The following is a 12,837-nucleotide window of genomic DNA, read 5'->3' as shown; positions in this document are numbered from 1 at the left end:
CTGATGCGACGAACATGAGTTGCAGGAATTTACAAGCTTGCTAACACTATCTCCCTCCCACTCTGCCATCACAAATCCACAACACTGTCTAGCCTATGAGGAGTCACTGCAGTCTATAATGCCAGTGATCGTTAATTGAAATATTTGTTAGTACCTACAGTCAAACAAGTATGTCAGTGGACAAAATAGTCATGGTCTAGAGTGAGAGAAGACATTACTGTTAAATCTTTCAAGAAGTGTGGCATAAGTAACCCTCTCAATGGCAGTGAAGACCATCTTACACATGAAGAGGACAACAGCGATGACAAAAAAGAAGAAGACTCAGATAATGATTTTCAGGGATTTTATAAATTAAGAATTTTTTTAGCCTGTCATTGCAATCTAATAATAAAAATGGTAAAAACATTATTTTTAAAACAAAAACTACTTAAAAATTAAGGCAAATCTTACAGTCCATAGCATCTTACAGTCTGTAAAACATGGTATTGGTTATTAAGGAGATTAAAAATTATTTTTATTGACAAATTGATCAACAGGACAATTCCCCAGCTTTGCTGGATTGAAACTTTGCCACAATTTAACTTACACTCACTTGGGTCTGACACCATTGCAACAACTATACTTAAGATTAACCCTTAGCTCTGCAGTTGTTCAGTAAACTTAGTAACTAAGAACACAGAATTTTTCAGGGAAATTAAGCCAACAGAAACATTCATAAGGGATATGAACAACCTAATGAAAGCATCTAATTCTTCTTTTCCTAATAGAGAATTGTATAAAAACTCAAGTGGCTCACAAAACAATGAAGTAGAAAAGCATTTTCACTGATGAAAATAACACCTTTATTTCTTACAGGACTCCCAGTCTCAAAAGTAGCTATTGAAAGCAATGTTATTTTGGCATTTTAAAGGCTCCGTAAGCAGCACCATAGATTCCTGAAAGTAACTCAGTACAGCAATGTTTGAGTTATAATCTGGCAAATTACATGATGCATAAAGGAGAAAGATGGAATTTGTCTGTCACACAAACAAGATGGGAGGGGCACTACATAGCTCTTAAAAGAAGCTGTGCAATGGATAACAACTGAAGTGGCTTCATATTAAGGGAAACAGCAACTTACACTTAAATGTGCCATGTCGCTTCACATCATAAGCTGTTAGAGCTGCAATGGCTGCAATAAGAACCAAACACCCGAGGCCATATGGAAATGATCTTTTTACTGTCATTTTTTGTTGAAGTTCCTGAAACAACGAAGTACTTTTATTACACATTACAGGTATGCACATTTTGAATATGTCAAATTAACAAGAGGACAGGTCACCAACATTTCCAAAGAAGCAACTGTAGTTCTCTACTGGGTATATAATTTAGTTTAAGAACAACCAAAACCCTACTGTGGATTAATTTAGTTATAATGACAATGTTGTCCATATTAAATGAATTATTATTTGGAGTTTTATTCAACTTTTGTACTTTGATGCTCGTTTCACTCATTTCATTGGTGGAGCTGTGACTTGTCTACCTTGTCCACAGTAAACATATGAAAGCAACTGCCACTTGTTATCTGTTTCATTAGAGGGAGATGCTTCTTTACAAATAGCTATTGATTAAACTAAACATGTGTAGTTAATGAATGATTAACAACAAATATTTAGAACATTAACAAAAAATGTTATCTATAAGGAAAGGCACTGTCCAAAGACCTAGAAATTATTTCAGTCATGTTTATATGCCTGCCAATCACTCAATTATACTGTGTGTGGTTACACTTACTATTTTTATTTTTTATAAGGTACAAATGCTACGTGCTTTATTCATGTGGAGTAAAGGGCTCCAATATATACAGTCACAAACCAAGCATATGTTGAGTGACTGTAGGAGTATACAAGACGACTTAGACAAAATTTCTAGTGGGTGTGATGAATGGCAGCAAGCTCTAAATGTAGAAAAATGTAAGTTAATGCAGATGAGTAGGAAAAATAATCCTGTTAACACTTGAATACAGCATTAGTAGGATGCACCTTGACACAGCCACAACGATTAATTATCTAGGTATAATATTGGAAATATGAAATTGAATGTGAACGTCAGGTTGGCAATAAGGAAGGTGACTACTCGACTTCGTATTACTGGGAGAATTTTAGGAAAGTGTAGCAAACCATAGAAGTTATGTCATACAGAATACTAGTGCGAACCATTTTTGACTACTGTTTGAGTGTTTGGGATCCCCACCAGGTCAGATTAACGGAAGACATCAAAGCAATTCAGAGATGTATTGCTGAATTTGTACCAGTATGTTAATTCAGCACGCAAGTATTAAGGAGTTGCTTCTCGCACTGCAATGGATATCCCAGGAGGAAAGATGACACACTTTTTTCAAGGCACTATTGCAGAAATTTAGAGAATCAGCATTTGAGGCTGACTGCAGAATGGTTCTACTGTCACCAATGTAAATTTCGTTCAAGGACCACAAAGGTAAGGTGCGAGAAATTCGAGCTCATACAGAGGCTTTTAGACAGTCTTTTTTCCCTCGTTCTATCTGTGAGTGGAACAGGAACAGAAATACTAACAGTGGAATAAGGCACCCTCTTGCAGGCACTGTACATTGGTTTACAGAGAATGTATGTAGACATACATACCATATTTTTTACCACCAATAGAATACAAATAGTTTTTTAATATCTGTAGGCATCAAAATAATATAATGAGTAAAAATTTTTCAATGTGGGGGTAATGGACCTCAAGAAATCTTATTAGATAGAATACTAAAATGTAAAACAATGGAAAACTTTTGACAGCAATTAAAAAAAACCACTGTATTCCAACAGAAACTTTGTCATCAAAATAATTGACGGTGCATTATACTGGTTTCAACACACCTTTGATGAGCTACACAGTCTGAATAGCCAATGACCGGCAAGCCATTTCCTCAGCCAATTGTCTGTGTTAGGATTTGTCACAGGTACACAATTGCTAGTGAGTAGCGCTTACATTAAACACTAGTTTTCTTAGGAAATGTAACAGATTAAGACAGTTCTAGATCACAAATAACACACATACTGTTCTGATAATTGGGTCAATCCATATGAAGTGGTCCAGTGATGATTGCTTGATCATTTTTAAATATCTTAATTTATTTATATGTGATTGCTCTATATTTGAGAAGTTCAAAACAGTTTTTTAAAATAATCTATCTTGCACCGTTACTGGATGGCAGCAATTGTTATTTGTAGGTGTGTGACAATTTTTCAGTCTGGAGACATTAGTGCAAATTAGAGAATCTCTGCACTGGGTTAAGTTACAACATTGCAATTGACACGATTGTTTTTAGAAAAGTGTCCTCTACAACATTATCTGTTACACAAAATACCCTTAAATCAAAAATAACCAGTCAAAATGACCCCCAAAGTTTGGTACCCAAATTTTCAAAAATCCACTTTTTATGCCCAAAAATAACAAACAAGGTGTGATTTATGAGAATCTATTTTTTTCCTATAGTTAGATATCGTACACTACTAGCCTCATATAGAGCAAGAACACTTACAAATGTTTCCCTATTTTTTTACAAATTTTTGAAATGTGAAAATTTTCACTTTTTGTTAAGTTTGGGGTTAGTTGGGGGGGGGGTTGCGTTGTTTTGGGGAAGGAGACCAGACAGCATGGTCATCAGTCACATCGGATTAGGGAAGGATGGGGAAGGAAGTCGGCCATGCCCTTTCAAAGGAACCATCCGGCACTTGCCTGGAGCGATTTAGGGAAATCACGGATAACCTAAATCAGCATGGCCAGACGCGGGATTGAACCTTCGTCCTCCCGAATGCGAGTCCAGTGTGCTAACCACTGCGCCACCTGGCTCGGTGGGATTAGTTATCTCAAGTGGGACTGAATATAAAAATATGATTTTTGCACTGTTTGTACACCTGTATGATACCAACATACTGTATAAGTTTTAACTGGTATCTTACTGAACAGAGATATGAATTTTGGAAAATAAGGAAATAATTCACTTTACTCTACAACTGATCTTATGACTGTTTCCTATTGAAATGGTTTATTGTAATACAATTTAACTGATTAATGATGATGTAAATAAAATAGAAAGAAACTTCCACATGGGAAAAATATATTAAAAACAAAGATTCCAAGACTTACCAAGCGGGAAAGCGCCGGTAGATAGGCACAAAGAATAAAACACACAAACACACACACAGAATTTCTAGCTTTCGCAACCGATGGTTGCTTCTTCAGGAAGGAGAGGGAAAGACGAAAGGATGTGGGTTTTAAGGGAGAGGGTAAGGAATCATTCCAATCCCGGGAGCGGAAAGACTTCCCTTAGCGGGAAAAAAGGACAGGTGTACACTCGCACACACACACATGTCCCTAAGCACATACACAGACACAAGCAGACATTTGTAAAGGCAAAGAGTTCGGGCAGAGATGTCAGTTGAGGCGGAAGTACAGAGGCAAAGAAGTTGTTGAAAGACAGGTGAGGTATGAGCGGCGGCAAATTGAAATTAGCGGAGGTTGAGGCCTGGCGGATATCGAGAAGAGAGGATATACTGAAGGGCGAGTTCCCATCTCTGGAGTTCGGATAGGTTGGTGTTGGTGGGAAGTATCCAGATAACTCGGACGGTGTAACACTGTGCCAAGATGTGCTGGCCGTGCACCAAGATATGTTTAGCCACAGGGTGATCCTCATTACCAACAAACACTGTCTGCCTGTGTCCATTCATGCAAATGGACAGTTTGTTGCTGGTCATTCCCACATAGAAAGCGTCACAGTGTAGGCAGGTCAGTTGGTAAATCACGTGGGTGCTTTCACACGTGGCCCTGCCTTTGATCGTGTACACCTTCTGGGTTACAGGACTGGAGTAGGTGGTGGTGGGAGGGTGCATAGGACAGGTTTTACACCAGAGGCAGTTGCAAGGGTAGGAGCCAGAGGGTAGGGAAGGTGGTTTGGGGATTTCATAGGGATGAACCAAGAGGTTACGAAGGTTAGGTGGACGGCGAAAAGACACTCTTGGTGGCGTGGGGAGGATTTCATGAAGGATGGATCTCATTTCGCGGCATGATTTTAGGAAGTCGTATCCTTGCTGGAGAGCCACATTCAGAGTCTGATCCAGTCCCGGGAAATATCCTGTCACAAGTGGGGCACTTTTGGGGTTCTTCTGTGAGAGGTTCTGGGTTTGAGGGGATGAGGAAGTGGCTCTGGTTATCTGCTTCTGTACCAGGTCGGGAGGGTAGTTGCGGGATGCGAAAGCTGTTTTCAGGTTGTTGGTGTAATGGTTGAGGGATTCAGGACTGGAGCAGATTCGTTTGCCACGAAGGCCTAGGCTGTAGGGAAGGGACCGTTTGATATGGAATGGGTGGCAGCTGTCATAATGGAGGTACTGTTGCTTGTTGGTGGGTTTGATGTGGACGGATGTGTGTAGCTGGCCATTCGACAGATTGAGATCAATGTCAAGGAAAGTGGTATGGGATTTGGAGTACGACCAGGTGAATCTGATGGAACCAAAGGAGTTGAGGTTGGAGAGGAAATTCTGGAGTTGTTTTTCATTGTGAGTCCAGATCATGAAGATGTCATCAATAAATCTGTACCAAACTTTGGGTTGGCAGGCTTGGGTAACCAAGAAGGCTTCCTCTAAGTGACCCATAAATAGGTTGGCATACGAGGGGGCCATCCTGGGACCCATGGCTGTTCCCTTTAATTGTTGGTATGTCTGGCCTTCAAAAGTGAAGAAGTTGTGGGTCATCCTTGTAACCATTGATGCCACTTCCCTATACACAAATATCCCGCACGTCCAGGGCCTCGCTGCTATGGAGCACTTGCTTTCACGCCGATCACATGCCACCCTACCTAAAACCTCTTTCCTCGTCACCTTAGCCAGCTGCATCCTGCTCCCTGACTCATGGTCAAGAAAATAAATTGTTCATGAATTCAATGTTTCTCATCGTTTGGTTAAACTAACACAAAAATTAGTGAAAGAGCAAGGCATTCTTCCAGTTTTAGGAAAGAAGAAAGGAGTAGGTATAAGTGAAGAAACAATTAAAAAGATACAGCAGTTTTTTGAAGATCATGAAAGCAGTTGAATGTGCCCAGACTGCAAAGATAGCAAAATAGTTGTCATAAATGGAGTTAAAGTAACAAAGCAGAAACGGCTAGTGCTGTCAAATTTAAATGAACTTTATGTAGCTTTCGAAAATTCTCATTCTGAATGCAAAATTGGAAGGTCAAAATTTTGTGACCTCTGCTCTAAGTGGTGTATTTTGGCTGGATCCTCAGGGACACACACTGTATGTGTTTGTTTATATCATCAACATGTCAAACTGATTGTTGTGTGGGCTAAACTCAATGATCTTAACTACAAAGAGTTACTAGTTTTAATGGTCTGTGACACTAACAGTTATGACTGCATGATGAATTTGTATAATATATGCCCTGGTAAGGAAACCATTATTGAATTGTTTCACAAATATGATGAGAAAATGCCAGGCAGTATTATCTTCAAACAGTGGGTCACAGCTGACAGGGCACAAATGATAACAGAGGTTAAATCTCAGATAGAGTACTTGGAACTTTTAATTGGTAACTTACAAAAACTCAAGTCACCACTATGTTTCTAAAATATTTGAAAGGCAAAAAAGAACAACTTCATGAAACTTAATGCATAGTGCTAGCTTATTTTGCAGGAGATTTTACATTTGTGATTCAGGATGCAATACAAGGCTACCACTGGATCAATGACCACACAACAGTGCAGTCATTTATTCTCTACTTTAAAAATGAGAAAGATGACGTCTGCAGTTCTTCAATTTGCACTGACATCGACTACTTTGAGCACAACACTTCTGGCTATAAATGTGTTTCAAAAGTATGTACTAAATCACATAAAAGAAAATTTTCCCAAGGTTGAAAAGCTGATATACTTTACAGGTGGAAGTGGTAGTCAGTATAAGAACAAAAAGAATTTTTCACATCTGAGCAACCACAAAGTAGACTTTGGGTTGGAGGCTAATAGCACTTTTTTGCATCTTGCCATGGTAAAAATGCAGGTGATGGAGTAGGAGGTACAACAAAACACGAAGTAAGACCCACCATTGACCAAATTCTCACAGTACAAGACATTTATGTCTTTTGAAAGGATAATATTAAAGGCATTACCTATTTTCTGGTCAAGAAAGAAGAAGTGGTTCTGCATATGAAAACAACACTTCAAGCCTGATTTGAAAACTGTATAGCAATAAAACGAACAAGGCATTTCCACAAATTCCTGTGTAACGTTGAATGATGTAGTGGCATGTGTGTATGATGGACAGTGGTGGCTTGCAGAGGTTGAAGGAATAAGTCTGGAAAACAATGATGTTTTTGTTCATTTTTAAACCCTGTTGGCTCAAGAACATCATTCAAGAAATCTACTAGTGACAAAGTTTGGATACCAATGAAAAATGTTTTAAGGAAACTTCCAGTTGTTGAACTTACCACAGCAACTGGGAGGTCTTATTCTATATCACAGAAGCTCTCTGAAGAAATAAGTGTTCTTAACATTCACCGCCAGGTTTAGTAACAGTCACATCTCTAAAGATGTTAACTGAAAATATTTATTTTAAGTATGTCAAAATGTAAATTTCAGTGATATTTCCACTTTTTGTATACTTCAATAATAATTGATTATATCCTGCCAGTATCACACATGAATAGGTGACAGCTGTAAGATCAGTTGTTGAGTAATGTGAATTATCTCCTCATTTTCAAAAATTCATATCTTTGTTTACAACGAGATATAAATTTTGAATTTTGTACAGTATGTTGCTATCATATAGGTGTACAAACTGTGCAAAAATCATATTTTTTAAATTCAGTCCCACCTGAGATAACTAACCACAAACTTCAAAAATATTAAAATTTTCACATTTCAAAAATTCATAAAAATTTAAGGAAACATTTGTAAGTGTTCTTACTCTATATGAGGTTAGTAGTGTATGATATCTACCTATAGGAAAAAATACTCTCATAAATCACCAGTTGTTTGTTATTTTTGGGCGTAAAAAGTAGATTTTTGAAAAAATACCAAACTTCGGAAGTCATTTTGACAGGTTATTTTTGAATTTGGGGAATTTTGTTTAATAGACAATGTTGTAGAGGACACTTTTCTAAAAACAATCATTTCAATTACAATTTTGTAACCCAATCTAGTGCAGAGAGAGTCATATTTTTTGTCAACGCCTCTAAACTGAATCGTCGCACTTACATGCGAAAATCGTCGCCATACAGTAAAGGTGAAATGTAAAACTTTTTTAAAAAACTGTTTTGAACTCCTCAATTATAGGATAATCACGTGTAAGAAATTAAAATATTTAAAAATGGTCAAGCAACAAACTTAATTTTTATTGGATTACTTAATTTGGATTGACCCAATTCTACTTTCTTGGATGGTCTGTAACATTTTACAGAAGTAAAAGAAAAGAATGACCTTAGTCTGACGCACCAGTACTCAAAAGAATTCTAAGCCCTAAGGTTTTTTTTTTTTTTTTTCCTTTAGAAAACCATGCAAATTGTGTGGCCAGTTGAGGTGATGGCTTACTGGTAAGATGCCCATCCACCCACGCAGTTATGGCTTAGTACAGTGCGATTCATTCACTGGCTTCACAAAGCAGACATGAAAAACAGTTGAGAATAAGCTGGACACAAATGTGGCCCAGTCTCAAAACAAATGGTGTGTGACAAGAACGCATTCACAAACAAAATAACTTTAATACAGCAGGTTTTGATAGCTATTACACAAAGCACAATTCTTTGCTGGATATCTCAAATTGTACCACTGACAATTCTGAATATGGATAACTGACAATTTATGTCTGTCACTACTATCAAGAATTGACAGGAACAACCAGAGAAGTCAACTGGTAATTCCAGCACTTTACATTAGGGATCAATGTACTATGAATTGCTGCTAGAGAAACTGTGCTAATATTCAGATATTGTTAATACTGGAAAGGTATATATTCCTGGTGACCTCAGTGCGCTTAATATGATGGTTATTTTGTCTCTTGATGTAGATACAAATTTAATGGAGTGGTTTGATGAAAATCAGCTTCTGCTTTTATTTTCTTTTGTCAGGGAGAAATGTGTAATTTCTGGTCGATATGATTTTGTATTACAGACAAATCTGAGACTCAACCCTTCGTACACTTTTTTTTCTTCTTCTTTTATAACGTGCAGTTACGTCTGTCTAGTTATGAGAATTTCTTAGCTGTGCATTACTACAAGTTATTCTTGTCTATTCTCCTGATAGTCCGTGGAATATTCCCTCGTCTCCTGTCCCTGGTACTTAATTTTTTTATTCACTATTCCTACATGTGCGGAATGTTAAGTGGCTGCAAAATATTGCTACGAACTTATTTAAAACGGACACTTTTCACATTTTTTGTCAATATAATTCTATTTCGTACAAATTTGTCGAAAAATATAAATGAAAAGTTAATTACTCACGACTGAATACACTACACAGTCACTTGATTACTAATAAATGTTTTACTAGCATCACTTTCAATCAATAAATTAGTTGACGATGGGTCACTCGACTACAATATAGTATTTGGGATGAAGAACATATCCACAAGTTAACCTGTACAGCACACAATTATAATTTTTACGTGAGGCTAGTGACAACTTACTAAAGTAAATATATAAAATGCAATAATAGTATTCGTGATCTATCGCGGGCTCGATGCAACACAGCCTGCGACAACTCCACTAGCCAATCCAGTCACCGATTTAAGAATCGAAAACGGTCTTCGCCTACCAATCAACCGCAAGTGTTCTTATCGATACTTCTACGATATTAGAGAGTATCGACAAGTACGAATCAAAACTTTCTGGTTTCGTGTGTTGTTTATTCGCCCATTTAAAGACGCCCATGTTCCTTGTAAGCCAGATTTACGCATCCAATTCAAACTAAAAACGAACGATCACTATATGCTAGATAATTGACAGCTATGTTTCCACAAGCTGCGCTTGGACTGGTGGAACTTTCAATATGGCGTCCTTATTACATTATATGATTATAAGGCCGGTCCACACGTAACTACATGTCCGCGCACAGCCAAATCGTAGCGTGTCGACTGGGAATTTTAGCATGTATGGAATGTGCGCTACCAGCTTTCAGTTGAGACGTTAGACCAAAAGTGTTCCCATCTGACGGCGCAAAACACACCTGCACAGGCAAAGGCAAATCGTATTGTGGGCTAAAATGTTTCCGCCTGCACCCCTTTATGTTTATAAGCAGCGCGTTCTGTTGTTTGCTGCATAGAGATATTACTTATAGTCTTAGCATGATTTATTAAGCTTTCCTGAAATAAAGAAACAAGGAAGGAAAGAAAAGTGAATGGAGGAGGCACTAGTCTGTCGAGCTTTTATTGCTGAACCAGGCTAAGGATGCTTGTGTAATATACTAAGCGTAGTACAACCACGGAAAAAAAGACGACGTTCTGCGGAGAACTGCTGCTACATTTGGTACTGTCACATTCATATGCAACCCCGAGGCTGCCGACACTTTTGTGGAAGTTATTTTCGACGATTCGCGTGAAATAACAGCAAATGAATAAAACTTTGATAATTTGCATATTAAACGATGACTTCCATTCTCTTATCTTTACACAGTGGCGGATACAGAAAAACATCAAGGAGAGGGCTTTAAAGATACCTTGAGCTACATTTATTTTCACCGTAATAAAAATTTATCAACTCATATGGAAAGTTTTATTTAAACAGATTATACACATATACAAGACAATGCCATCTTATGATATAAAAATGAATATCACTCATTAGTCTCTTTTTAATCACAAAGAGTGAAGATTCAAAAAGCGGTAGTTCAGTTAAGCACTGATTCAATTTATGCGCCAGATTATTACCGTCATGTTTCAGTAGTTGTAAGGGCAAAAGTGAATTTTAAATGACAAATATTTTTTTCAGCAAATCGTTATCTCATAAATAATAAAAACAGTTCTTTCCCAATATGTCATAGCATCATCACTTCTGTACAAGAAAACATCAGAATATTCGCGTCTCTTCTCGAACAAATGCCAGACAGAGAGATCACTAGAACGGCCGCGACTTTTCTCATAGGAATGTGTTAGCTATCTGTGTGCCAGACAGAAACATATAAAATATGATGACGTGGACACACATGCTACATACAAAAGTACAACTGCTCCATAACTCGATTTAGTCAAGTTGACTGTCGAAAGAAACGAACGAATTGCGTGAGTGCTGACTGACGGTGGCTGCGCGGGTGCCCTTCTCCCCCACCCCTCACTATGAATCCACCGCTGCCTTCAAATACTCCTTCGGGACTTCCAAAAGTGCTCCACAGCCTTTAGGTACTATTTAAGCTCTAGTTTGCTTCGAAATGTGGAAAAATACACAAGGATCTGAAATGAAACGACTGTTACCAAAAAATGGATAACATCAAGTCTTTGGTTGACTCTAATCGCTTTCCGAATTTTGTATCCTTTTTGAAACAAATTGTGCTATCATATATGCCCGCAATTCAAAACGGGTCGATGATCTCAGAAGGAAGTTATGGAAACCAGAACTGTTATCCACATTCAGCTCCTGTAGCAAATTACCCCAGCTGGTTCTCTTGCAGTATGTTATCGACCACCAACGATGTCGACATCTTTCCATTTTGTTTGTGCGAAACTCCGAGTATTAATAATTTAGCACTACATAATTACAGTTTCCTCGTTTATAGGGGTAATCTAGCAGACAATACGACAAACAGCTTTGCGGACAGCGCAAATGCACTGCGAAAAATGTTTGATCCACTGCCGACAGGTACAAGAAACAAAGTTGAAAACATGTTTCCAGTGGAAGAGCAGTTGACCCCTAACAAATATGGAAACAATAACAGAACTAGTCGTTGCCAACTATTCACTGCTAAGAGTTAGACAAAGTAACGAAATCTATTCGATATGGTGCTGTGAAGACCAAACATTACAGGGTGATTTGGGAAGAATGTCACAATTTGTGAGGTGATTCTACATGTGAGAAAAATTTGAGAAAGTTTCATGGACATGTGTCCAATTTTTGACAGTAAAGGAACTGGAGCGGGTTGAAGACTACACTCATCATGAATGATTATGAAGACAAGTGTGAATATTACTTACCAAAAATGTGTGTAGATGCCATAGTGGGCAGAACAATTGTGGGACATATGACTTATCCATCCTACAAGAGGTGTTCAAAGAGTCTCAATGCATTTCTCGAGGAACTGGAGGGTATGCTGTGTTGCATGTCAAGTATTATCTCAGTGACCTTTGTTCTTCATGTGCCACCTTCGTAGCGTACACATCCCCCTTGAACCAGCCCCATAAAATGAAGTCTAGTGGGCTTAGCTTGGTTGATCTGGCTGGTCAGTTAACGGGTCTGCCATGGACAATCCACCTTTGAGGCAATGTGTTTTTCAGATAGTGGGATATGTGCCTGGTACAGGTGTATCGGTGATCCACCATATTGCAGATACGTTTACAGACACTTCTCTAATGTCACATTTTTCAAAAGTGCTGATAAGTCTTCTATCAGGAAACGTGCATATGCTGCGGCTGTCATGCCATCTGGCAGGAACATAGGCCGTAACACCAGGTCATCAATTGTACCACATCCAGATGTTCACAGACAACCTAACTTGTAATCTTGTTTCCCTAGTGTCATGTGGGTTCTCCACCAACCATGTAAGACAATTGCGAGCATTCATGATACCACTGAGTGTAAATGTAGCCTTATCTGTAAATAAAGTATATCTGAGGACATCAGTACCCTTGAACTTAAAAACT

General features: G+C 38.2%; 1 protein-coding gene across 1 annotated transcript in view; it reads right to left on the bottom strand.

The window, feature by feature from the left end:
* Positions 1–12,837, bottom strand: part of LOC126267601 (transmembrane protein 214-B) — a 138,828-nt gene that overhangs the window by 41,556 nt on the left and 84,435 nt on the right. Inside the window, exon 10 of the mRNA XM_049972903.1 lies at positions 1,121–1,241. Coding sequence (XP_049828860.1) covers positions 1,121–1,241 — 121 coding nt within the window. The remainder of the gene's footprint in view (positions 1–1,120; positions 1,242–12,837) is intronic.

The sequence above is a fragment of the Schistocerca gregaria genome, chromosome 4 (genome assembly GCF_023897955.1).
Source record: "Schistocerca gregaria isolate iqSchGreg1 chromosome 4, iqSchGreg1.2, whole genome shotgun sequence".
Lineage (NCBI taxonomy): Eukaryota > Metazoa > Arthropoda > Insecta > Orthoptera > Acrididae > Schistocerca > Schistocerca gregaria.
The sequence above is the reverse complement of the archived record's forward strand: the minus strand, read 5'-3'. Positions and strand labels throughout refer to the sequence as shown.